Raw genomic sequence first — 26,650 nt, 5'->3', positions numbered from 1 at the left:
TGATTTTTGTGTCCACCAAAATTAATCTTCAAAAAAAAAAGATCCAACTGATTTGACTACAAGTCTTGATTTGTCTTTGAATATTCTTGCAATTGAAATTTATTGAAAACTGCGAGCATCGGCATTTTCTAAGTATCGATTTCCGATGTGGTCTAATGGTTAGGATTCTGGCTTTCAATGTTGAATTGTCATGAATTTTTATCGAAAGACTTTGAAAGGCAACATCAATAATTTTCGTAAGAAAATTCTAAAAAAAATTAAAATTATCGACTGAAGACCAAATGCAATCATTGTCGTAGAAATTGTCATCATGAAAATCAATCAATAGGATGGATTCAACTTTTAATCGTTTTGATCAACAACTGAGTTTCAGAAAATTGATTGCCAAACTTGAAAAATAGGATTTTATGACTCAAGATTCACTTATTAAAATACCACGAGATTGGCACGAAGAAAAAACTCATGGAATAATGATTTTTTCATCTATCGACTTTTTAAAATGTTCATCTCTGTCTTGAAATGTTCAATCAATGAATAATAATTTGTGTTCTGAGTCGTTTCAGAATTATTTAAGCAGTTGTGAAATTATTCATGAGAAGGCTACTATTTATACTCTTCAACAAAATGGTCGTTGTGAACGAGCGATGTGGACGCTAATGGATCATGCTATCTCGTTATCTCGTCTTCAACTGATTTACCTCTTTTTTTTATGGGACGAAGCCGTCAATTGCTCAGCTTATTTGATGAATAGCATACTAAATTCTCGTATCGTGATAGCAAATTTGGTGCTAGATTAAAGTCTGTTAGAATGGTTGGATACGAAGGACAGATGATCACAACATTCTGGATTAATGGTAAATGATTGAATTTTCATCAACTCATATTCTAATTATTACCATTCCTTTTGTTAGACATGTTTTCGTTTCCATTCACAGGCATCCACATTGGATTATCTAAATTCTTTGGCTTCATTTTATAACATCAAAAATTCGACCGTTTTATCAATTTGTGGCTTTTAATTTGAATTTGTATTTTTTATTTTATCTTATAATATAATTTTATAATTTCCGCATTCATTCCGAAAATCAATAAAACAATCAAAAAAAAAAATCGGAATACTATCGGTTGTCATGTTAGTCACGTGATTTGTGAATACTAAATACAATCAAAATTTTTTATTGCAAATAACTATTTTCTATGCTACTTGTTCATCCGTCAGTTCTGTGGATGATATTTTCACTAATACATTTCATCATCATAACTTGATTTGAATTTGTATGTGTGTGTGTGTTTTCTGTGTAATAATAATTTGTATTTCTATTTAAACAAAAAAATAACTTTTTTTTGTGTTTACAGAATTTAAATCATCATTTTTATTTTTGAAAAAAAATTGGCAACACTGAATTTAATTTAAAATGAAATTTTTATTTCTTACATTTAAAACATCGAATCAAACGACGTCACCATCGGATATAATGCAAAAAGCATTTATATCAATACAAAAACGTAACTATACATCACGGTTGATCAATTTTCAAATGATGAAATCCACTTCTGATGTATTGCATTTGTCAAATCAACAATCATATCATCGTAACTGACCATTTCGACGATAAAGTATTTGATTGTTTTCATAATAAAAATCAATGTCATATCATCGGTCCATTGGTCATAACATATTGTGATGATGAATTCTGTCCATTTTCACATTGCTCATTACCTAAACGCACATGGCCAATTTATAGCCTATGTATGCGTGGCTTGGAAGTGACCATTTCCCCACATGCCAATCGATAAACGTCAATTTATCGAAAAACGTGTTCAATTGATGTCGGGATGTTATCATGAAGATCTTAATACCAATACCAGTGTCCTTGTTTCCGATTCTGTGCTTACAAAAAAAAGCACGTATAGCTGCGATAAACCGCATATCTATCGTGACAACAGAATGGATCGAATCATGTTGGGCCAAATATCAACATGAATACAGACTAGCTAATGAAGAATCGATCATATCCAAATATCGACTACCAATATTACATGGTTTAAATATTGTTTTTTCTGGTCTGAATGAACGTGATAAAATAAGTAATATTATTGAATCAAATGGTGGTGAATGTCATTCTGATTTGATAACGAAACCAATATTTAAAAATACAATATTATTAGTGGCTGAAAAACGTGGTGAACATTATGAGAATGCACAACGATTTAATATATACCAGCCCGGTACAGGCGCTTCGCGCCTGCCCAGGCTGGCCCTGCGGGGCTGTCTATCCTTGACGGTCAATAAACTTGCCTTTGGCTGCGCCGCCCCCCTGCTTGGTACCCAGCCAAAGGTATCAATCCTTGACGGTCAATATAACTGGATACCCGCAGGAGGGGACGGCTGCGCCGCCCCCTGCTTGGCATCCAGCCAAAGGTGTCAATTTTAACGCTTCGTGCCTGACGGTGGATTTCTATGCACGGCGTTTTGCTTCCGGCTTTCGGTTTGGTACCGCAGGGTCAGCCATGACTTGTGTATTGTACCTGACACCTTTGAAAATATTACGTAAATCCAACATCAACTTATCGATCAAACAGCATATACTCACGCCTACGTGCTCTTTCTTGTTCGTTTAGCATTTTCTTTTCTTTATTTTTTCTTCAAACGAAAACACTAAAAAAATGAATGATGATGGTGAACAAACAATTAAACGAAAACACTAAAAAAATTAATGATGATTATGGTGAACAAACATGAACAAAAAATGAAATGAAAATTATTCGAATTCAAATTCGATTTCGGAATATAAAATGATGGTGATTAGATTAGATTAGAATTGATAAAAACAATACTCACTTTTCAATACTCATACTCATCATATACTCATCACATATTCATACATGCACACAAAATGAAAATCACGTGTGTCACTATCTAAAATTCGAATTCGAACTCTTTCTATGTTCTATTGAATGACTGCACCATCTATTGGATGCAAAAGCTGCAGCAACGTGTGCTGAAGCTAGAACAATGAAAAAAAGCTTTGTCAAAGCTACATACCACAGAAGTGACTTCTACTTCTGAGCTGGACGAACTGTTCAGCGGCATTCAAAAGTTTTCCCGCATGCTCAGACACACACACACAACACACACTGAGTAGCTCATACTAAATAGTTATGTTTGTACTGAAAATAAGCAGGAATGGCCGGCTCAGCTTCGCCGCATTAAATGCCAAGTTAATACACAGTGCTAGTACACAGTGCAAGCACTTGGCGAGTGTAAAAGTTGCAGTTACACACAAACGTTAGCCTCTTAAAGAGATAGAATAGATAATAGATAATAGATAATAAAAAATAAAAAAAAATAGATTAAAATGTTTAAAAAAATTGAATTAACAACAACATGATATGATGTAATTGTTGTTGTTGTACTATTCATAAAAATTTTCAATCAATGAAATGAAAATGAAAATGAATAAATAAAATTTTTAAATTTTCAAATTTTGTAATCAATGATATTACGACGGAATAATTCATGTACATCGACATCACCAATATTAATGGAAAGTAATCGTTATTTCACATTATTATTATTATCAATCATCAATGTTTTCTTTTGAAAAATTCAAAATTCTAAAAAACGATAAAATCACATTAAAGAAATTGTCATACTATTTGTCTGTTTGTCTTTTACCTTTCATTCATATTTTCCAAAATTGTCTTGTTTTTGATTGAATCTTGTTTGTTTGAATCAATTTTTTCCATCATACTGGTAAGGTCATTAATTAATTTTTTTCTGGATTCTTTGTGATGATCAAGTCTATTTTGTAAAATAGAAATAAAACCTTGAGAAGTCTTATATTTTTCTAAGAGTTTTGTAAACTCGTTCTCCGTCAAGTTCAATTGCACACAAGCTTCATGGAGAAATTGTTCCTTATCAACATTTGATTTTTTCAAAATTTTGCATTCTTCATTCAAATCTTTAATTTGTTGTTGTTTATGTCGGACATGTTGTTCCAATTTGTCAATCAAATTTTGTTGAGAAGTTTGCAAATTATCAAATTCACCACGAATTTGTTGAAGTTGAACGTCGCATTCCATTTGAATGTGATCAATATCGGGTGATGGACACACAATTTTGATGTGGCCGGCTTCGCTGGCTACGGTTTAGATATGATCGACTTCGCTGGCTTCGGTTTCGATATAATCGACTTCGCTGGCTTCGGTTTAGATATGATCGACTTCGCTGGCTTCGGTTTCGATATAATCGACTTCGCTGGCTTCGGTTTCGATATGATCGACTTCGCTGGCTTCGGTTTCGATATGGTTGTTGGTAGCGCCAGTGTCAGTTTTGTTGCGATTGATTTCCCAATCGTTGTTGGAATTCCTGTTCTTGTATATCGAGCTGCTGATTAAATTCGTGTTGTTGCCAATCAATCTGTTGTTGGAGCTCTTGCTGCTGAGCTTGTAGCGTTTCTAATTGTTGTTGGATTTGCTGTAATGACGGGACTTCCACTTGTTGAGCCGCATACTGCTGCTGAATTTGCTGTTGTTGAATTTGGAATAAATGTAACATTTTTTGTTGTTGTTGATTATGATGATACGTATGACTATCTTGTGGCTTGGGTTGTTGTTGATCAGCCATCGGAATTAGATGAAATTGAAAAAAACAATAAAAAAAATAGCTTCCTGAATAGTAGTGATTCAAACTACAATAAAACGAAAAGGCACGTTGATACAAGAACGATGATGCAATTATAATTGTGAGAAAAAAGTACCGGGCATTTCATTTCTTTCAACACATATCAATGAGGAAAGTTCCCTCAAACGGGGGTGCTAAAAGTATTACAGTCTATGCTCTCTACATAGCGACAATTGCGCTCCAATAGAAAGTTTGTAATTTGTAGAATTTGTTCACAAGTCGAGTATCGGAACATGTATGTACTTTTTCTAAACTGTTCTCTATTAATTAATGCGCGTTTTCCTTATTGTGATCTAATGCAAAAAAAATTTTAATTTTATTTTTTGTTTTCAATTTTTGATTGATTTACAAACAAAGTAAGTAATCGTTGTCATATTTTGTCCTTTTTACCTGATCGTCGAATTAAGAATAATTTAATAATAATAACAGGTGCTATTATTTCAAGAATTCTCAAATTCTTAAATTCTCAAATACAGTAATACCCCGCTTAACGCGGGGGTTACGTTACAAAAATTCTGAGCGTTAAGCGAAGCAGCGCTAAGCGGGACTATTTTTACATAATGCATTTTTACCCTTCATATACAATGTAACAATGTAATGTAATGTAGGGTAATTGTACAGCGTTATATCGAATCAGCGCTAAACGGGGCAGCGTTAAGCGGGGTATTACTGTATGTTCAAACCGAAAAAACCTTCTGGCGCTGCTAATCGCAAGCGAAAATCGGCTAAAGAAAAAGTCGCCAAAGAATTATCTGGCTCAATGAGCCATTTCCTAACCAAAGTACCAAATGTAGGTGCTGGTTCTGAAGGTGAACATCCAGAACTTGAAGTTCCGGACTTGATATCTGTTGTTGATGAACAACCGATTGAATGAATTGAAGCGAACTTTTCAGTAAAAAAGATTGTACCAGAATTTTTTTACCTGCGCCTTAATTTGTACACACTTGAAAAAAATTTACCCCCTCTTACGGTGGGCGTAAATTTTTTTTTGCACAAGGGCGCCCTATAGCCACGGCTCGGCGCTGATTCGAATATTCTTGCAATTAAAATTCTTGTATTTTGATTGGCAAAAAAACATCCAACTGATTGTTCGCAAATGGTTGTGGGTTAAAATAGCCAAACTGAAAATAGCAAAGGCAGAAAATAGCACCAGTGGAATGCCATAATGGAAGTTTAAGTCAATTTGACTTTGCTTATGACTATGCTTCCTTCCCTAGCAGGGCTAGGTTAGGTTAGGTAAAGACATCGAACCAAACCTCACGAGCGGAGCTCATTACATGGATAAAAATATTTTCTTTTTTCGCTCTTTTTGCTTCAATTTATTTCGCTGTTTTTGTTATTTTTGTGGCTATTTTCAGTATTTGGCTATTTTAACCCACAATCTTCGCAAATCTTTTTTGACTGCAAGTCATACAAGACTTGGGTTAGGTTAGGTTTTCATTCAAAGCTGCGAGCATCGTTTTTTAATAAATATCCAAGTTCCGATGTGGTCTAATGGTTAGGATTTCTGGCTTTCACGCCCACTAAAAACCCGAAATTGTGTTCACTAAATCCGAAAACGGTGTTCACTAAATCCGAAAACGGTGTTCACCGAAACCGGAAATGGTGTTCAAAAAAAACCGGAAATGGTGTTCACCCAAAAGATATAGATAAAGTTCCCAGGCGGTCCGGGTTCGATTCCCGGCATCGGAGATCTTTTTGTCTTAAATCCAATTTGAAATTCTTGGAGAATCAAGAATTTAATCTAGAATTTAAGGCATTGTGTTTTTTTACATTTGACCATGGAAAAAATGAATCATTTCTCGAAAATTAGTGGATATCTTGATTCTGATTTTTGTGAGTATATAACAGAATCGATTGTGCCCGCGTCATTTATAATGATGAAGAATCATACAGAATATTATGGACATTTGACCTTTTATTTTTGGCGTCATCTATTGGCACCAATGGGCATCTGGCATTATTCACCCGATAATGATTACGAAATGTTTTTTTTTACTATAAATCATTTAATCGATTCATTATTGAAAAAAAACCATTTTTTATGTTTGAAAAATGCTAATATTAACTATTGATACAAAAGTACAAAAAAAAGATGTAGTACATGAAATAGAATAAATAAAGAAAACTGGCACTTAAGATGTGAAAGAGAGAGAGAGAAAGATTAGTAGAAATATAAGGTAAAAAATTTAGAATTAAAGGACTGATGAATTCAAACGCTGGTCCATCATTATTGGTAGTTGTGTAGAAAAAAAAGATGATTGTCATTGAAATGCTGATAGAAATTTGTGAATAATATATATTAGAAAGATTTCAAGTTTTCATTGTTTTTTTTGTTTATGCTGCTTCAACATAATTTGATGGTAACATTCCAGTTTCACCTGTACGTTGAACTGTACCTGTCATCCAACCATCATCGATTGGTTGACAATTAACAATAAGATCACCATCCATAAATGTAACTTCATCAACATCCTGTGCAGTATAATCATATATGGCACGAAAACATAGGCCAAGATTTTGACGTGTAGGCGGCGGCATTTGTTGATGTTGCGGATGTTGCTGTTGAGGTTGAGGTTGATGACGGTATTGTTGATGATTATCGTAATTAGTTATGGTAGAAGTAGCAGTAGTAGTTCCTTTATTTAAATTTTATTATATGAATTTCATAAATAAACAGAAAAAAAACAAATCAATCAATCAATTGATTTCTTATTTCATTCTCTTCATACAGATACACATACCTGCTGCTGCTGCTGTTGGATAGATGACTTGTGATGGATGATGATGATGATGATGATGATCGGCAGCGGCCACACCTTGATGATGATGATAATACATTTTCTGTTGCTGTTGTTGAACATTAGGATGAATTGATTGTTGATGATGTTGTGGTTGTTTAATTGGTGAATAATTCTGATGAATATAACCACTAGTATGCATTGGTGGACCATGATGGATCATCATAGGATTCGAAATTGGTTGTTGTTGTTGTTGATAATATCCAGCGGCTGATTGTGTTTGGTTAAGCTGTTTATGTTGCTGCATAGTAGAACCTTTAAATATTAAATATCAAATCAAACGAATTATTAAAGAAAAAGATTAAAAATATGATGAATGAATATGATCATTATTATTATTAATTATCGAGGAAGTAAACTAACCGATGGGCAATTTACCAGGCTGCAATTGATTACCAATATTATTATTATTATTATTGGACGCTGTGGTTGTTGGATAATAATTTTTATTACTGTTTAAATCAGTTGCCATCGTTTGATTTCGTTGTTGTTGTTGCTGTTGTTGTTGGTGATGATGATGATGATTATTATTATTATTAATGTGTGATTGATTCTTTTGCTGAATCATATGATTCTCTATATGAAAAAATGAATAAATAGAATCATGATCAAAATTTAAATTCTAAAATTCTAATATTTACCCATTTGAATGGATGGATTAGCCAATGGTGTTCGAACATATTGCTGCTGCTGTTGTTGTGGTGGTATATTCTTGTTATTATTATTATGTGTGACATTCGATGATGATACAATCGGATGATGCTGTTGTATATGATGATGAGGAAGATTATTATTCTGAATGTTTTGCTGCTGTTGATGGATATGATGATTGTTATTATTATTATTATTCTGATGATGAACGGATATTGGTGGTGAATACTGTTGTTGTTGTTGTTGTTGATGCGGCTGCTGTTGCTGATAAATGGATGTCGGTTGATTAATAATACTATTATTATTATAAGTAATCTGTCCATCACCATGTTCATTCAATAGATTACGACGTTCTTCCATTTGTTTCTTTTTCTCATATTCACCATGATAGGTAGCATTACTAATGATTTTTGTTGTATTACGTATACGTAATGTTTCTGGATCATCAGCCACTTGTGTTAGTTTACCTTTTTGTTTTTCAAAATCTTCATGATATTTTATATTACTTTGAATTTTTGTATTCTCTGCCAAACGTTTTGATTCCGGTGTTTCAGCAACAGTGGTTGCACGTGCTTGTGGACAATGGCTAATATTGATTTTAGTTTTAAAAGAGAAATGAATCAAAAGATTAAAACCAACAAGACCAAAAAAAAAAATCCAATGAAAAACTTACGCATTACAATATGGAAGTTTATTGAAACCTTTGTAGGTTTTCATATTCAATATCATACCACATTCATGACATTTGAAACAAGTTTTATGCCAAATCTAAAAAAAAACAATAACCATATTAACCATGATAAACAATAAACAAAATATAATATAAATACCTTATCCAAACATTTAAGTTCTTCAATTGGATAAACTGTCTTTTGACAACGTGCACAGGTTTTATTGTTTGTCATTATGTTCAGATGATTACTTTAAATGACCGAAAATCAACAATGTATGGTAAATACGAATTCTTCTACTACGGCAAATGTGAAATTTTAAAATTTTCTATCGTTGTTTTTCGACTTCAATCCATATATGACTAGTGGCCACCAACAATCAATGAATGATGATAGATGGTAGATAACCGTAAAAAAAACTGATTTAAAATGTTTGATGATTATGGATGATGATGATGATGATGATCAACAACAACACACTGATGAATTATGAATGGATAATTTCATTTCATTTCAATACATTTCATCATCATGATGATCAAAAAGTTGAATGTTGATGATGTTGATGAAAGAGAAGGGCAGAAAAAAAACAATTTTTCATTCATCAATCGATGGTTTATCGAAAGAAAAAATATCAGGTTTCCAGGTTTGTTTGACTATTTTTATGTTTATGTTTTGTTTTTTCCTTATTCAACAATGCAATACAATATTTTATATCAATAATAACAGCCAAAAAAAACAACAACAACAACAGGTAGATTCGATTTGTGATATCTTTAATGATGATTTTTGATGATGATGATGATGATGATTTGATTTCCGTTCACTTAGTGAGATAGAGAAAATCGAACAAAATAAAGGAAAAACGAAATGATGGAAATTGAAAATCAAATCAAATCCAATGATTTATGATTAGACAGGTTTTTTTTACGGTAAAAAAAACGTGTGTGCTTTTTTTTCTCCAAATAAATAAATAAATGTTGATGATCATATTTTGGACGACGAAAACGGCCAGACGTTGATGATGACGATGAAAATCGAGATATTAAAATAAAAAAAAAAACAGTATTCGTTCCCGATCGACAAAAAAAAACTTTCAACACAGACACACACACGAAAAAAAGTGCAATGAATGAATAACAACGGTGGATATATTAATCATATACACAACGGAAAAAAAATGAATGAATAACAACGAAAATTGAGAGAAACAAAAACGGGCAACATCATCAAGTTGAACAACAACAACAATTTGAAATCGTCATCATCACAACATTCCGGATTTAAAAAGAGAGAGAAAGAGATAGATAGAGAAAAAAATGCAAGAAGATAATAAGAAAATCGAAAAAAAAACTTGATGAGTCTCACCAACCAAAAATAAATATATTTTTGGGTTGTACCACCACCATCACACACACACAAACACCAATGGTATTCTCTTCTTTTTTTTCGTTATATTCAATAAAAATGTTTGATTAGATGCGCACTCTAGTGTCAGTTATTTTTATCATTATTGAATTCTTTTTTTTCAAAATATCACAATTGACATACACACACACGCATACAAAACTTGTCCATGAACTTTGAACAACAAATCCTTCAACATCTTGGTCGGTCGATTATTTCGGATCGAAATCAAATCGTTTAATTTTTGTTGTTGTTGTTGTTGTTGTTATTAGGATTCTTGTTTTGTATGATGATAATGATGATGATAAAAAAAAATTCATCCACAAGCACACATCTCTTATTGGTCACGGTGAATAATAATCAAATGTATACATGCACAACATACCGTAATAATTGATGATATTTAATTCATGTATATACGCGATAAATCAAAAGTCAATTACAAGCATGTAGTCAAAAATCACTAAAATAGGGCGGAAGCCATTTTCTTCACCCATCACCAATCATATCAAAAAAATAACAACAACAACAACAACAACAAAATATTTCACATTTTGATAAGTAAAAATGTAAAAAAATTTGAAACAAGCCATGTAATTGATGATGATGATATTTGAAATTGGATCCATTTGGTATTATTTAAGCAGCAGCTGATTTAATCTTTTTGAAGAGAAAGAAAAAATTTGTTGACGCAATTATGGCATTCACATACCATATGAATGCATGAAAAATTCGAATCTATAATTTAGATTTGAAAATGATGATGATGATCATCATGATGATGGATTGATGGATGTGAAAAAAAGCATAATTATGTTTCACATATTTTTTCTGGAATAAACTTTGACCTTTTTGGTGTCAAAGGAGAAAAATAGACAGTTTTGATGAAAATTTTTTCCATAAATAACGCACATATATCAAACACTGAATATTGGCTAAATGGGAATTTTTTTTTGTTGAAAAATGATTTTAATCCATTTTTTTTAAGTTTGGTTCAAATGTCAAATTACAATTGTTGATGTTTTTGTTTTTCAATTTTGTTGACAAAAGAAATAAAAATGAGAAAAAAAATCATTTTTTTGTTGTTTTCAATTACAAAAAAAATTTATCATCCATCAATTATCAATTATTGAATGCTCGAAGCATTTGACGCAATCTTCGGCCATAAATCTGCACATTCTTTAGCCACTGGTCCAGTAATAGCAGAACCTTTCATTTCACCTTTATTGTTGACAATGACGCCGGCATTATCTTCAAAATAGATGAATACACCATCCTTCCTACGGTATGGTTTACGTTGACGAATGACAACGGCCGGCATAACCTTTTTACGTAGTTCAGGTTTACCTTTTTTCACTGTTGCCACAAACATATCGCCAGCACCAGCTGCAGGTAAACGATTCAAACGACCTTTTATACCATTAACAGCGATTACAAACAGATTCTTGGCTCCAGTATTATCGGCACAATTCATAACAGCACCAACGGGTAAACCAAGTGAAATACGAAATTTGGCACCGGCTGTACCACCACGACCTGTATATTAAATTAAAAAGAAAAAAAAATTATTAAGAATTCATGACAGAATACTAGGTAGAATCCAAAAAAAAACATACCTCTTTTAGACATTTTAAGAGAAGAAAATAAATGACTAAAATACAAACGAAAAACACCAAAACAAGCAACACACAAAAATAGAAAAGGAAGTGAAATGAAGATGAAAAAGCAACGTGTGTGTGTGTCTACGTGTGCGCAAGACATAAAACATAAACTCATGTGTGTGTGTGTGTTGAATAAAAAGAGAACAAATTATCCATTCATATACACTAGTACTGGGAACCGGTATCGCCATCTATTATATAGTTTTTATTTTAACAATTAAAAATTCATTCGATATCAAAATGTGTAAGAATAATTTTAAAATTAATAAAATGAGCAAAAAATTTAAACAAGATGGTATGATTTTTTTCAATTTCACATATACCATCAGTTGGTTGCAACATTGTAATGGCCGAAATGAATTGATTTAATTTTCGAATATCAACATAGATTTTGTTCGTCTGTGGTGATTGATTCCTCAATGATCGACGATCATCATCAATCATTGATGATTCATTTGTAATTGGAAGTTTTTCATAACGACAACCTAATTGTAATGAATCAACAAAACCAGTCATACTTAATTTTGCTTTTGTCATATTTTCATCATCATCATAATAATATTTAGCTGATATTCGTATGAATGGTGAACAATTAACTAATTTAGCCACATCGAATGCAAATTGATTAAATGATGGTAGATTTAATGATATATCTTTCGAATTCATTGTATATTCATCATATAATGACCATGATTGTTGATTGATAATGACAACAAGTACTTGATTTTTAATCGTTTGTTGTTCGGATTCAGCACGACATATTTTTTCCGATGTAAATTGTAAAATTGGTTTCTGTTGATTATTTGTTGTAAGTTTAATTTTCAAAAATTGAACATTTGTATGAATTGCATTGATTATGTCGATAATTGAATTGGAATATAAATAAAAATAGATGACATTATGATCATTGTTTAGTCCTTTGAATGAATAATCATCGAATAATAATGTTCGATTCCATACAAAACGTATCGATACATGATTTGTTGGTGATGATGTATCCGGAATCAAATTAATAGTATCACTATCGATTCGAAACACAAGAAATTCGGTTAATTTTGCTGCAGCCAATATTGATCTATTAATCGCATTGATAGCTTCATAACGTCGTGTAATGGCACGGAATTTCATGATTTTAAGTGTTATATTTTCTCACAACAAAAAAAAACAAACAAACATTAAAATAATGGCGCGAAATTTTCGACTTGGAAACCGAAAAAACAAAAAAAAACAGAACCAACAAACGAGTTCGATTGACAGAATCAAGAACAAAACCAATCAAGAACCACTAGATGGCGACATTGTTGTTTGTTTTGAAATTCTTTAATTTTTAATTCAATTTTCATTCAAAGAAGAAAAACAAATTCATATCTATAACAACAACGTTGTTGTTGTTGTTGTCGTCAAAAATTGAATGAATTTTAAATTAGCAAAATAATACTCTACTAACTCCACACGAGTCGAGTAATAATAACACACAAGTGAAAAAAAATTTGATTTTTTTTGTTTGTCTGTTTATTTGTTTGTTTGTTTGTTTGTTTAATGTTTGATTCACACTATAATTCCAATAGCTTTAAAATTGTCTATTAATCTGAGAAACATGAAAAAATTATTTCTAAATCTAATAAATTCTATTGAGTGGAATTTTCATTCAAAGAATTCTTTTTACCATTTTCCACTTTCATATTTTCAACAATGATAAAAGACCAGAATCCGGTGCCGTTTCCATAATCAATTTTCGTACGTCATGAAATTTTGGATTCGATCCATCTGATACTAATCCACTGTATTAGGATAAAAAAAAACGGAAAAATAAAATCAAATTTCAACGTTGATGGTAATAATATTTACAGTATAACCGATTCAGATGTTGTTAACCAAGCACCAGCTTGTTTCATACGTTCAAATGCAAACATTCTATCGACCATTGAACGTGAACTACATGCATTGACAACAACGTGGACATCATATCCGGCTTGAATTGCATCCAATGCTGTTCCTTGAACACATACATGTGTTTCAATACCACAAAGAATAATATTCTTTACATCTGGATGTTTTTGTCTCAATCTTTCGATTAGATCGCTGGTAAGCATTGAAAATTGTGTTTTAGTTATCGGTTGAATATCTGGATATTCATTTAATCCAAGTTCTTTGACTGTTACACCTAATCCTTCTGGATAATGTTCAGCAACAATAATTGGAATATCTAATAAACGTGCTGCTTGTAAAAGACATGATGATATCTGTACAACGGCATCAAAATATTGTATGTTGGGTCGAAATTTTTCCTGCAAATCACAAATGAATAATGCACTTTGTTTTGGTAATAATTTTCCAACATTTCGACATGCTGATGCTGTTGTTGTTGTTGTTGTTTTTGCCATTTTTTCACCTTAGTTTGTAAATAAAACAAAACAAAAACAAAAAACAACAGAAAATCAAATTGGATACAGACATAGACAAAAGAGTCTATTCTTTTTTTTCAATCCAATTTGTTGTGGTTGTTTTGATAACGAAAAAAAAAGAATATTGAGACTGGTTTTTCGTGATAAGATTAGTTTTGATTGATTGATATAACCGCCGCGTCACTATGCTATGTGTGATTGATAAGTTTTTTTTCAAATATAAAATCAAAATGCAAAATGAACTGACATGATGTAGATGGTGACATTGTCGTTTGTTTTGAAATTCTATAATTTTTAATTCAATTTTCATTCGAAGAAGAAAAACAAATTCAAAGCACATTTCCTAAACAACAAAAAGAAACAAAAAAAAAACACTTGTTGTACTTTTGGCGTATGTTGTCGTTGTCGTTGTTGTTGTTGTTGTTGTATGAACAGATAGTGGACAATGGTTTATGTATTTGATTAACAATCATTTGAGATTATATTGTTATTAAAACAATTATATTATAAACAATAAATTTGATTTGACTAGTATAATCATAATTACTGATTTGAAAGGAGAAAAAAAAATGAATAGATAGATATAACAGTGGTAATTAATCCTGAACGTAAAGGAATAACAATAATAACAAAATGAATAATTAGAATTTAACGGGACTATAGATTCGATAGCTGACAATGTTTTTTTTTCTTTTTTTTATAAATTCAATAAATAACGAGTAAGATGATGGTTGAATTTTCTGTTGATGTTATTGTTGTTGATGTTGTTGTTGTTGTTGTTGTTGTTGTTGACTAGTATAATGTGAATGAAAACGATTACAAATTTTTGGCCGTACATCTTCATTCTAATGATAAAATTAACAAAACGAAAAAATATTTAGTCAATAGAACAAAAAAAAATGATAATAAACAAATTCTCACTTGTGTGATGAGATCCTCCAAGAATGGTAACAATTTCAATAATTCATTATCGTTTTTATCCATAAACCATGATTCAATTGGTATTCCATTTTCCAACTATTCAAATCAAAAATGTAGTAATTAAATAGCTTTATTATGTGAAATATAATAATAAATACCTGATAACCGAATGCCTGTGGTGAATTATCAATGATGATTGTTTTGGATAAATCACGGCCCAATATGGTTAAATCTTTTATATAATTACCACAAACACAAACACAATGTTCTCTGAATAAACGATATCTACATAGATATAAAAAGATATTAACAGATTATTATCAATAAATGAATCGATACACTTACTTGACAAGTTTACGATTTGGATCCAATAGATTTAATAATTTATCGGCATATACTTTTTTCGATGCAGTAAATAAAATCACTTCGAACATTTGTGAAACACGTTCAAGAAATTCTTTAAAAAATGGCCGGGTACGAACATAGATCATGTATTCACATTCTTGAAATGTAACTGGGAATGAGAATGTTGCATCATCTAATTTAGTTAATGAACAATGGACAAGGGTTTCATCGAGATCAAGTACCAAGGTAAATTCAGGTGAGCTACGTGTTTTCAAAGGCAATACCGGACAACGTTGTGATTGCATTTCCGGCGTTAATGGCGGTAGATTACGAATAAAATAATATGGATCAAGAAATTGTTCCAATTCTTCATTTGTTATTAATGTTGTGGTTGTTGTTGTTGTTGTTGAAGCATTCTGCATTAATGATGAGGATGATGATGTTGAAGTTGTCATCAATGATGATGATGATGATGATGAATTAGGATGTGGTATCATTGTTGCCATTTGCGTTTTTGGATCATATGAATGTATAATGAATGAAGATGATGATGATGATGATTTCGAAGTTCCATTCGTAGTTTTCGATGACATCGTATTTGTACAATTTGTATTCGAAGATTCTATTGTTTCTTGTAATGATAAATCATTTAATGATGATAATGAATTTTTTTCAATTTCTTCAATTGAATCATTTGGAAAAGATTCATCACAGGTTAATGATGATGATGATGATGATGAGCATTCAACACCGGAATTCAAAACCATTTCGATATTTTCGCCCATCACTATCGTAGTCGTCGTCGAATCATCTGTGTTTATTCTTTGAATTTTTCTTTTGGTTTTCAAAGACAAATTTTTTCTTCGACATTTTCTTCTGGTACGTTTTTTATTCTTCATTGTTTTGTTTGTATTATCATTATAGATAAACTGATGATTATTACTTTTATCATTGATTGTATGACAATTTTTACTAATACTATTTGTGGTGGTAATATTGATGGCAGCTTCGATTCGATGGCCACGACGACATCGATGTTTTTTTATTGTTGTTAAACATTTAATATTTCGTTTTGTTGGCCTAGATCTTGTCATCATCATCATCATCGATGATGGCTGTTCCGATTGTTGTTTACGATGATGATGATGATGATGATGGTGATGATTTCGATTTATATCAACAACAGTGTTATGATTATTTCTTTTAGTCGTCATTTTATTGATGTTCTGATTATTATTTTCGACAACTTTGGACAATATTCGTTTATATTTGATAAAATGATAATTTCGATAATTGCCAACATGTTGTCTATTTAATTTTGAAAATATTTTCGATGATGATGATGATGATGAATGTTGTTCTTTGAATTGTTTGACATGTTTAATTATAACAGAAGTTAATGTTGACGACATTGACAGTAATAATGAAAACGTAAATTTTCAAATAAAAATATCGATATTGATTTCGTTTTCTTTGCTAGTTTGGTTAACTTCAAATCAACACCACCATCATCATCATCGATTGTCAACAACATGAACAAATAAACAAACAAACAACAACAACAACAACAACAAACAACGACAACAACAACAACGACGAGAATGTGTAATTTGGTTTGATATTTTTGTTTTCACATTTTCTTCATTTGTTTTTGTTTTTGTTTTTTTTTCACTTTCTTGTTGTATATATTCGAATCAAATTAACACAACTCTTTTTTTTCTTCAAAAAAATAGATAGATTCCTTGTACTTATAAAATATATAATGCTGCTGTCCGTAGCAGCTGGTATGTGAAAAAAAAATGCAGGCGAGCAAACCCTGATGAAGAAAAAAAAAACGAATCTCGCGGTGGGAGTAAGAATAACTTTAGTCGCCGATGATTACGACGACGACGCCGTAGACCATTTCGATGATATATTACAATAATAAAACTGAATCATAGAAACTCCAGAACTCCAATGTATGTATGTGTAGCATGTGTGTTATGAAAAAAAAACTTGAACTATATATATACTTTGTTAGGAGCCATTCTTTCGTATTTTTTTTTTTTTTTTTTTTTTGCTAGAAGCAATAACATTATTTTTTTCGGCGCCTAACCAGCATCCATTCAACGACGACGACAACAACGACGACGAAGAAAAATCTAACCAGAAATAGATGATTTGGATACTGTGTTGTTGTATTGTTGAAAATTGGCAACCAACCACCACTATTACCGGCATGCGCTGAAAAAAAAAAATAAAACCAAACAACAATCTTTGGCGCCCATCTTATATAAATGGCTATCTATTGAATTTGCGAAAAACATACAATCTGATTATCTATGAATTTATTCGTTCCATATAATCAAGAGATGGCACTCGTTAGGGTTGTTGGTAATTCAATGATTATATCGAATGCAATGAATGGTATATTTTGAAGTTTTTTTTATTCATTTTTAAAAAAAAAAATTTACAATTTAAAATAGGACAAGGCCATAATATTTGAATGACGCGTGCTTGTCGCTTGTGTATTGGAACGTGGCTAAATAATAAAAGGCAAAAAAATGGAAAAAAAAGAAGAAGAAAAATAATTTTCCATTCAATATTGATCGAACGGACAGATGTGTACCGAAAATAAGTGTCAAATAATGTACGATATCAGTCAGTCAGTCAGCCAACCAGCCAACCAGCCAGCTGCTTAATGATGGCCGATTGCCAAGGCTGGGTCATTCGTATTTTTTTTTAATGTCTTCCTTTTGTTGTTGTTGTTGTTTTCCTGAATCGACCTGAAGACTTTTATACGCTTGACTTGATTTGATGAAAAAAAACCAAACCCAACCGTGTGTCATGAAATCTTTTCACTTTTTTTTCATTCATTCATCCAATGTATGTCGACATTTGATTTTCATGAAATTCACATACACCACCAACATTACTACCGCCACCATCACCATCATCACCAACACCACCACCACCATCGATGAAAATTATTATAACCGATGAAGAAGAAGAGTGAGAGAGAGAGGACACATTAAAACTCTCACCAGCAATCGCACCATCCTATTCTTTTTATTCATCATCATCATCATCAGACATCTGTTCATGTTTAGACATTTGTTTCATTTCATTCTCTATGGCTATAATTATATTTCGAGGACCAAATTTTGTCAAATGTGTATGTGTATGTGTGTGTCTATTCGCACATATGTGCATTATGCCGTACGACCTATGACCTCGAAAAGTATTATCAAAGTAAAAAGCAACAAATGGCTTGACATTACAATTTATGAAAAAAAAGAAACCCATAAAAGACGCCCAGAAAACTCATTCAAATGCATTATATATAGACACACGTTCCTTTTTTTCATACATTTTATTGCTTTTTGCTGGCCAAATTCAAATGGTTAGTCATAAACGCACACACACACACACACACACACACGCCAACGATCAATATCGTCAATAAAACCGAAAAAACCGATTAGTTGATAATCATCATCATCATCGTCAACAACAACAACAACAACGTTAATGATGATTATGATAGTATCCTAGAATAATTTATCGAAAAGAAAAAACTATCTCTCTTTCTCACTCAGATATGATCATTATCATTCGAATAAAATAAGCAACTCATCAAGAAAATAAAACAAAAAAAAAGTAAAGTAAAACAATAAGCAATTTACCTGGTTCGTTTACGTTGTTGTTGTTGTTGTCAACCGGAAACAGGAAATTGTCATTATTTTTTTCTTCTTAATTTCATGATTTGTATTTTACCGTCATTTGACATCAATAATCAGCTTGAATTACTCTTGTTATGTATATTTGTGTTTATCCTGTGTATATTTGTGAATGCGTGTCGTCGATGTGAATTGCACGGACGAACGCGCATCATTTGTTGGTTCATGTTTCATTACAACAACGAAAAACCAACAATTTTTTTCTGCTAAAACATCATCCAATCATTCAACCATTTTGAATTATTTACCATCAAACATTATACAAATAATATAATGATATTCATTCATACAAAATGAATAAAGAAAATAAAATCCACACACACACACACACCATCATTCGAATGCCAACAGCAACTTGGGACCATCAGTTTAAATCCAAATTGTAGTCTGTAAAACTACGTGTGTGTGTGTGGGTTTCAAACAACTTGCTTGACAAGACGATCAACGAACAAAATAACGAATTTCATATTGAAAAAAAAACATTATACATTCAATCGTCGTTGTTATTGATCACACACACACACACACATTTCATTTTCTCGCGCGTTTTCTTCAGTCGTTGGCCAACTTGTTGTTGTTTTTATTTTCTGGTGTGTGTGTGTGTGTGTGTTTGTGGATTATCTGGTTTTTATATTTGTGGAATTGATCAATTTTTTACATTATTTTTGCTATTTGAATTATGAAACTTTCATCACCAGCAACCACTATTGGTTGTCGACAAAGTTTAATTGTACCGACATCTAAAATGGCTAAAATCAACGTCATGGATATGAATTCATCAATTCAAAATGATAATGGAAAAAAACGGTCATCATCAAAAAAATCATCATCCGAAGTGATTGAAGTAAATTTCTGCTACACAGCATTAATATCAATGTGTCTCGGTTTTCTATTCATATGGTCATCGGTTATTTCATTGATATTCATTGCAAATAAAATTGATGAAACACGTTTCATGCAAAAACCATTGGAAATTTTCATTGAACAAGAACAAATTGGCCGAATTATGTTTTCTGTTGGTCAAGAAATGTGTAAGTGATTTTTTTTTGTTCTTTGATTTTGAAATTCTGTTTTCTGAAAACAAAATTATTTTTTAATTACACACAGTGTTCACCGTTGATTCATTAGTATCGATTCATTTAAATCTATCTGATCCACAAGAGCTATCGAAATCGGTTAATTTTACCTGGGATCTTACTGATGATGATATTGAAGATGTTAAAGCACAAATTGATGAAAATTCAAACAACAACAACAACAATGATGATTTGGCAAAAATGATTGATTCATTTGAAACAAAATTGGATTCAATTCGATCAAATCTATCATTAGCCACTGATCATCCATTGACAATGATCAATTCATATAAATTAATATTCGATATTGCTGAACAATATTCTATTGAAAGAAAATTATATCAAACACCAATGAAACATGATAGCCAATGGCATCTAATTAAATCATTTTCACAGATACAAAATTCTCCATATGCTTTATTCATCAAAGGAATGAATCGTCGTTTCATTGAATTAGCCTATGGCACCATTTATCATATTGGACCACAATTATTAAATCGATCGGATGCTGAAACTGAAGTTGCCAATTATTTTTACTATTTTTATAGTAGCCATGAATTAATTGAAAATGCATTCGCATGGGATTCACGTATTTATCATCGTTATATGGAATTAATACGTAGTAAACAATATCGTTCATTACAATCATCGATTACAAATCAATCAAATTATCGATTAAGTGGCCGTGAATATACTAGATTTGTTACCGATGTTGTTGCTTATTTATTAAGAGCTAAAGATGTATTGAATGTTGGATTGAAAGAAATATTGATCGAAATTACTGATCGTAATACAACACAATTCTATGCCATTATATCTTGTATCTATCTATTTGTTCTTATTTTATGTTCAACATTTTTCATATTATTCATACGTAATGCTAAAATCAAAGATGAATCTACAATGAACAATTGTTTGACCACAATGATCAATAATGATAATCATCGATTTCTATGTAACAACAATGATGATTCCGAAATTAATGATTGTCTTGTTGATAATCAACAACAACAACAACAACAATATGGCCAATGTCATCAACAATCAGAACAATCATCATCATCATCACAAATTAATAGACAAATTTCTTTGGATCAATTACAACAACAACAACAACAACCATATTATGGATATATCGATACAATTAGTGGACAAATTGATTATCATAATCATCATCATCAATTATTATCGAAAAGATTATCAAAATGATCATCAATTTATGTATTTTTTTTCTACTTAATTTGAATTTATTTTACTATATTTACCTATTTTTTTTAAACATGAAAAATGTGTGATATATTAATCTCAGTCAATCTTATTATTATTATCATTGACAATAATGATTTTTACTATGTACTGTATTTACAGAAACAAAAATGAACAAATAACAATCATAAGGAATATAAATCATTAATGAATAAAAAAAAATTTCTACTCTGAAAATGAAGATGATGATGTTTCTTTGGATTTTTGAGCAACTTGTTGTTGTTGTTGTTGATGATGATGATGATCAAGATTAAGACATTCAATTTTTAATCGATTCAAATTGTCATCAAGATCATCTTCAAGTATTAATTGATCAAGTATTTCATTATCGAATATGGTTTCATCATGATATTCCTGATTTGATTTGTTCGATGGCTTTAGATATTTTTGTTCATCTTCATTGTTGATGTTTTTTTCAATATTCGTTTTTGTTTCTTCAACAATTTCGTTGTAGTGATTACCACCACCACCATCATCATCATTATGATTATCGGCTAAATTTTGTACGCCATCCGTTGGTGGTAATCGTTGATCATAGATTTTATTATTCAATTCTTCTAATCGTTGTAATGCTTTTGTATAATTTTGTTTAGCTTTATTCACACGTGTTTCATATGAACGAATTTTATTCACCTGTTCTTCTAGCATTTGATTGAATTGGGCTTTCATTTCGAAATATGGTCTATATATGGCAAGAGGCGAAACAATAAATGATTATTATGGGGGAAAAAATATTCAAAATGATTTGGTTACAAATAAACGATTGACAGATAGGAAAAAAAACAAAATTAAAAACAAAAACAGAACGAAAACAAAAACTTACAATAATTGTAAACGATGTTGATTAGCATAATTATTAAGCTCAAGAAAATTACGTCTAGTTTCCATACTTAATTAATGGAATTGAAAATAAAAATCAAAAGAAAAAAAACGAAAGAAAAATCAAAATAAATGGGGAAAAAAATTTTTTTGCAAATCAATCTAAATGTGGAGAATTTTTCGTAAAATACCTGGCCTTAACGATTGAACGTTTTAATTGATTATGTAATTTCGATAAATTCTGTTCGGTAAGAGAATATTCTCTAGATGTGAAACGATGTTGTTTTTCGGCCGCTTGTCGTTCCAATTCAGATTGATTAACTTTTTCCGCCGATTTTGTTAATAATTGTTCCAATTCAATATCACCATTCTGTCGTAATGTTTGTTCGGCTAATTGTACAATTTCTTTGGCATTATTATGTTCAACTGTTGCCTGTTCATAACGTAATGCTTCTTTTTGTGCTTTCTGATGTAATTCATTAGCAGTCTGACGTGCTTCATAATATGGCCGAGCTTTATGGATGGATGTGCCCAATTTTTTCGATAATGATTCAATTTTAACGGCTGATTCGGCTAGAAGATCATTGAATTCAAGACGAGCTTTCTATAGAAAAAAAATAAATACTGTGAGAAAACCGAATTCATGATCAATGGATTACCTCCAATTCAAGTTCTAATTTATTGATAAATTCAGTCGAAGTATTTAAATTTTCCAATTCAACCTGAACACGTGGATCTGGATCCATTCCGTCAATTAATTTATCATTATTAATGATTATCGATGATTTTGGGTTAGCTGTCGTTGATATTTTTGTTGTTGTTGCTGATGATGATGATGATGATGATTTTAAATCATAATCATTGAGATCATGCATAATGCAATCTAGTAGATTCAAATAGTGGGAGACACTGAAAAAATTTGACACTGACTTTAAACTTGTTATTTATGTCACAACAATTTACACGCCCACTTTAATTACAATTTGATTACATCGATGATGATGATGATCATGGCACCATGGGCATTTATTTATCGAATTGATTAAAACTATTGGACAGAAGACAAGAAATAAAAAATTTGGAACAAACAAACAAACTTACATGAGAAAACAAAAATCAACGAGTAAATTTCAAAATTTCCATAAATGGTAATCTATGTGGACAATGTGTCGAGATAGATAGAAAATAAAGAGAGAAAAAAAACTAATGTTGTGAACAAAGAAACAATCCTCGACCTTTGCCAACAACAACAACATTTACCATCAATATATTGATGATGATGAAAAAAACTCGCCAAATATAACGGGTAAATATTGAAAAAGTATGAGCGCATGTGCTGTATTGAATCCGAATATTCGGATCTACGAAATTCGATACAAAATTTTTTTTTTTTAAATTTTTTAATTTATTCAACAAAAAAAATTCTAAACAAACAAAAATGGAAGAATAAAAGTGAAACAAAATATGCAAAAAGAAAGATGATTTGTAGATTTTTGTAAATTTGTTTTTGTTTTCATTTCATATAATAATTATAATAAGGTAAAAGATTGAAATCAAACAAAAGAATCAATATTCAATATTTTGTAATTTAAAAGTATGACAATCGATGAATGATTAATACTGACTGGCTGTGTTTGTGTGTGTGTGTTTTGTAAGTGATAGGGAAGAGAATGTGGATGTTGTTTTCAACAATAAAGGAAATTTCATTGCTCTTGTAACATGACAATTTAAAATGGATTATTTTGCTTTGATCGATAAATAGAGGAAGAACAATTTGTTTGTGGCTCATAACGATGTCCTGGTTGTGTCAATTATTTTTAGATTATTAGATGTAATATAAACGTACACGTGTAGTCGATACCAATAGATCATCATCATAGAATTTGGTTTCAATTATTACATTACCACTGAAAAAAAATTTAAATTTAAAACGATTTTTTTTTCATTCAACGAATCATTGATCATCAAACTCACTTAAGAACATTTGGCGGGCATCATTTGTGATTCAGGTGCGGCTTCAATCAATGATTGCCATGTATTCGTTGAATTAGCCATTACATAGCCAAATTCGAAAAACCATTCTGTGGATACATTGGAAATTTCGATTTAGAATAAGTTATTGATGAATTCAACACACACTGTGTACAAACCTTCAAGACATCGTCCTTTAAAGAATACACGTTGTTCTAGACGAAATTTTTCAATCGGTTCAGCTGATGTAAAATTTATTTCCCGTGATACAGCACGACATTTCAATATGGATTTCGGTACGCGAGCTTCATGTTCTTTATCCGGTTTCGATCTGAAAAAATAAACACATCAACAAGTTTGAATCAAATGAAAAAGATAATGGAAAAACAAAACAAAATTCATACAAATCAGTATTGCCTTCCCAGAATATATCACCACTATCGGCATCACGTAGATTCATCCAATTCCTAAAGAATTTCCAAAAAAAAAAATCATCATCAATGTTGATAAAATGAAACAGAAAAAAAATCATTCCTTACAATTTAAATCCAGTAAGAATATTCTCTGCTCGAGATGGCATTTTTTATAATTAATATTGTTGTCGTTATTGAATAAATCGAATCAACAAACAACGAAAAATAAAACTTTAAAATTTGTTTTTTAATTGTTGAAAATTGGTTTTTTTTTCAATTCAACACATTGTTTTGTCTATTTTTCGAATATTTTTGTTGTTGTTGTTATTGTTGCTGATTATCGATCGATGTTGATCGTTTTGTTGTTTCTGTACATATAACAACCATAATCATTGATCAATCAGAAATCAAAATGATGAAAACAAAACATTAAAAAAAATATAGAGCACTCTTGTTCATGTATATAATCTATATAATCAAGATTTATAAAGAATTTTATCAGCTCAAATTTTACATATTAAAGTCATGGAATGAAAAGAAAAGAAAAAAAATTCACGCATGAGCTATTTAAACACAGCGAAGCGACTATATAGACCTGATGATTACAATTTTGTTTGTGCGCGAATTTTAATTGAATTTATCAATTTTTTTCAAGTTAGTTCACAACAAATATCATAAGCAAATAAAAAATCAAATTTATTGAAAGTGCGTCGCTACAAAAGGTTTTTTTCAGGTTCAAATTTAGCAGAATATAAAAATATATATTTGCATGTTTATTGTGAAAAACTATTGAATTTTACCAGTATGGAAAAAAAATGTCCTTTGTAATGAAGGAGAAAAAATTCCAAATTCTTCTCCTTATATAAACAACCAGGGAAATCGCACTTTAAATAATTATCTGTATCACTTTGTGATTTGGAAAAAGGTCGTGATTCATCATCATCATCATCATCATCATTATCAGGCGATTCATTGTTCGTGTTTGTTTGTTGCTGTTCACATGGAATATCTGATGAAGATGTTGATTGTTGTGGATTCATATTCGATGCGTCCAATTGTTTTTGTGAATCATTATTGCGTGGTTGGTATTCTTTCACAGTACAATACTTTTTATTAACTAATAATCTGTCCATTCGGAGGCAAGCATCAAACACTCTCGGAGAAACAACAAGGACAATAAATTTTTCATTTTTGTTACTAGTACGATGAGTAAAATAAACTTTCATGTCTTCATCTGAAATATCAAGTTGTGCGTTTTCTTTTTTTATCATATTAACATATTGTTCCTCGGTAAAACCTTCATCAATATTGAACACTATAATTTTTCTTAAAAGATGATTGGCCATTTTGTTGATTGATGATGATCACTACGAAAAAAAAAATGTCAATCAGTTTAAAACGTTCTAATTGATCCAAAAAAAATGAATAAATAGAGATAAAAAATATAATCAAAACTTACCACCAAAATGGTATGAGAATAAAAACAATGATGATGATTGTATTGCAAATCGAATGATCTATTGAAAGCTACGCGGTTATCTGTGTATACATTTCAAATCTAAATTGGAATTATAATAGTCAACAGGTAACTTTATAAACAATGTGATTTACTCTAGGATATGGGTGTAATAAAAATGTACAATAGATTAATACAAAATAAAAATAAAAAATTTTTTCCCCTTCCCGATTATCAACTGATAACCAGATCATAATTGAATTTCAAGGTTATTTTTCTCCATTTCATTACAGGAAATTTTCTTTGATTGATGTAATTTAATTAAAAATCAAATTTTTTTCTTCTGATTTCAAAGAATCGATTAACAAGAGATAGAAAAAA

The 26,650-nt window shown here is 30.8% G+C and overlaps 6 protein-coding genes and 1 non-coding gene across 14 annotated transcripts; 2 read left to right on the top strand and 5 right to left on the bottom strand.

The window, feature by feature from the left end:
- Nucleotides 1-6,167: 6,167 nt before the first annotated feature.
- TRNAE-UUC (transfer RNA glutamic acid (anticodon UUC)) lies at nucleotides 6,168-6,379 on the top strand. Its single transcript has 2 exons — nucleotides 6,168-6,204; nucleotides 6,345-6,379. It is a non-coding gene; the product is annotated as a tRNA-Glu (tRNA).
- Nucleotides 6,380-6,675: 296 nt separating this feature from the next.
- Lasp (LIM and SH3 domain protein Lasp) lies at nucleotides 6,676-10,241 on the bottom strand. Its single transcript, XM_075733821.1, has 6 exons — nucleotides 8,970-10,241; nucleotides 8,813-8,907; nucleotides 8,130-8,725; nucleotides 7,852-8,064; nucleotides 7,432-7,743; nucleotides 6,676-7,326 (listed from the first exon to the last, which is right to left on the bottom strand). Exons 1-6 carry the CDS (start codon nucleotides 9,042-9,044, stop codon nucleotides 7,025-7,027), a joined length of 1,593 nt encoding a protein of 530 aa, XP_075589936.1. The 5' UTR covers nucleotides 9,045-10,241; the 3' UTR covers nucleotides 6,676-7,024.
- Nucleotides 10,242-11,163: 922 nt separating this feature from the next.
- Nucleotides 11,164-16,979, bottom strand: RpL23 (ribosomal protein L23). Its single transcript, XM_075733814.1, is given in 6 exon segments — nucleotides 11,164-11,564; nucleotides 11,601-11,753; nucleotides 12,469-13,026; nucleotides 15,195-15,300; nucleotides 15,363-15,489; nucleotides 15,550-16,979. Coding segments are annotated over 6 exon segments (2,577 nt in total). The 5' UTR covers nucleotides 16,962-16,979; the 3' UTR covers nucleotides 11,164-11,343.
- Nucleotides 13,182-15,031, bottom strand: LOC124498047 (isochorismatase domain-containing protein 2). 2 transcript variants are annotated; one of them, XM_047061752.2, is made up of 3 exons: nucleotides 13,727-15,031; nucleotides 13,545-13,659; nucleotides 13,182-13,466 (listed from the first exon to the last, which is right to left on the bottom strand). In XM_047061752.2, the coding sequence occupies exons 1-2, from the start codon at nucleotides 14,260-14,262 to the stop codon at nucleotides 13,557-13,559; spliced, it is 639 nt and encodes a 212-aa protein (XP_046917708.2). In that variant the 5' UTR covers nucleotides 14,263-15,031; the 3' UTR covers nucleotides 13,182-13,466; nucleotides 13,545-13,556. The 2 variants fall into 2 exon arrangements, with proteins under 2 accessions (XP_046917708.2, XP_046917707.2); XM_047061751.2 differs by having other exon boundaries at nucleotides 13,182-13,659.
- On the top strand, nucleotides 16,351-21,787 carry LOC124498049 (uncharacterized). Of its 5 annotated transcripts, none has more exons than XM_075733816.1 (5): nucleotides 16,351-16,428; nucleotides 17,283-17,507; nucleotides 17,570-17,955; nucleotides 18,015-20,299; nucleotides 20,376-21,787. In XM_075733816.1, exons 4-5 carry the CDS (start codon nucleotides 19,948-19,950, stop codon nucleotides 21,551-21,553), a joined length of 1,530 nt encoding a protein of 509 aa, XP_075589931.1. In that variant the 5' UTR covers nucleotides 16,351-16,428; nucleotides 17,283-17,507; nucleotides 17,570-17,955; nucleotides 18,015-19,947; the 3' UTR covers nucleotides 21,554-21,787. The 5 variants fall into 5 exon arrangements, with proteins under 5 accessions (XP_075589931.1, XP_075589932.1, XP_075589934.1 ...); XM_075733817.1 differs by lacking the exon at nucleotides 16,351-16,428 and adding an exon at nucleotides 17,092-17,162; XM_075733819.1 differs by lacking the exon at nucleotides 16,351-16,428 and adding an exon at nucleotides 17,102-17,154 and having other exon boundaries at nucleotides 17,613-17,955.
- On the bottom strand, nucleotides 21,648-23,684 carry LOC124498043 (SH3 domain-binding protein 5-like). 3 transcript variants are annotated; one of them, XM_075733820.1, is made up of 6 exons: nucleotides 23,531-23,684; nucleotides 23,410-23,477; nucleotides 23,089-23,338; nucleotides 22,621-23,033; nucleotides 22,434-22,499; nucleotides 21,648-22,292 (listed from the first exon to the last, which is right to left on the bottom strand). In XM_075733820.1, the coding sequence occupies exons 2-6, from the start codon at nucleotides 23,439-23,441 to the stop codon at nucleotides 21,776-21,778; spliced, it is 1,278 nt and encodes a 425-aa protein (XP_075589935.1). In that variant the 5' UTR covers nucleotides 23,442-23,477; nucleotides 23,531-23,684; the 3' UTR covers nucleotides 21,648-21,775. The 3 variants fall into 3 exon arrangements, with proteins under 3 accessions (XP_075589935.1, XP_046917702.2, XP_046917703.2); XM_047061746.2 differs by having other exon boundaries at nucleotides 23,089-23,477; nucleotides 23,531-23,671; XM_047061747.2 differs by lacking the exon at nucleotides 22,434-22,499 and having other exon boundaries at nucleotides 23,089-23,477; nucleotides 23,531-23,671.
- A 126-nt stretch (nucleotides 23,685-23,810) lies between these two features.
- On the bottom strand, nucleotides 23,811-26,401 carry PrBP (Prenyl-binding protein). The gene is given in 7 exon segments (XM_047061547.2): nucleotides 23,811-24,336; nucleotides 24,404-24,411; nucleotides 24,413-24,510; nucleotides 24,580-24,731; nucleotides 24,805-24,867; nucleotides 24,940-26,180; nucleotides 26,273-26,401. Coding segments are annotated over 6 exon segments (444 nt in total). The 5' UTR covers nucleotides 24,981-26,180; nucleotides 26,273-26,401; the 3' UTR covers nucleotides 23,811-24,254.
- Between the last annotated feature and the right edge of the window lie 249 nt (nucleotides 26,402-26,650).

Source organism: Dermatophagoides farinae, chromosome 9, assembly GCF_024713945.1.
Source record: "Dermatophagoides farinae isolate YC_2012a chromosome 9, ASM2471394v1, whole genome shotgun sequence".
Classification (NCBI taxonomy): Eukaryota; Metazoa; Arthropoda; class Arachnida; order Sarcoptiformes; family Pyroglyphidae; genus Dermatophagoides; species Dermatophagoides farinae.
This window is presented reverse-complemented; position numbering and strand designations above follow the sequence as displayed.

Excerpts from the sequence above, each read along its gene's own strand:
- Lasp (XM_075733821.1), bottom strand. The coding sequence starts at position 9,044 with ATGACAAACAATAAAACCTGTGCACGTTGTCAAAAGACAGTTTATCCA. Across the intron at positions 8,065-8,129 it reads TAATCCATCCATTCAAATGG|AGAATCATATGATTCAGCAA; the intron begins GTAAATATTAGA and ends TTTTTCATATAG. Across the intron at positions 7,327-7,431 it reads TCCAACAGCAGCAGCAGCAG|GAACTACTACTGCTACTTCT; the intron begins GTATGTGTATCT and ends ATTTAAATAAAG.
- LOC124498047 (XM_047061751.2), bottom strand. The coding sequence starts at position 14,262 with ATGGCAAAAACAACAACAACAACAACAGCATCAGCATGTCGAAATGTT. Across the intron at positions 13,660-13,726 it reads ACATCTGAATCGGTTATACT|TGGATTAGTATCAGATGGAT; the intron begins GTAAATATTATT and ends ATCCTAATACAG.
- LOC124498043 (XM_075733820.1), bottom strand. The coding sequence starts at position 23,441 with ATGATCATCATCATCATCGATGTAATCAAATT. Across the intron at positions 23,339-23,409 it reads ATCATCGATGTAATCAAATT|TGTCTCCCACTATTTGAATC; the intron begins GTAATTAAAGTG and ends AAATTTTTTCAG. Across the intron at positions 22,500-22,620 it reads CGTTCAATCGTTAAGGCCAG|TATGGAAACTAGACGTAATT; the intron begins GTATTTTACGAA and ends CCATTAATTAAG.
- LOC124498049 (XM_075733816.1), top strand. The coding sequence starts at position 19,948 with ATGAAACTTTCATCACCAGCAACCACTATTGGTTGTCGACAAAGTTTA. Across the intron at positions 20,300-20,375 it reads TTCTGTTGGTCAAGAAATGT|TGTTCACCGTTGATTCATTA; the intron begins GTAAGTGATTTT and ends AATTACACACAG.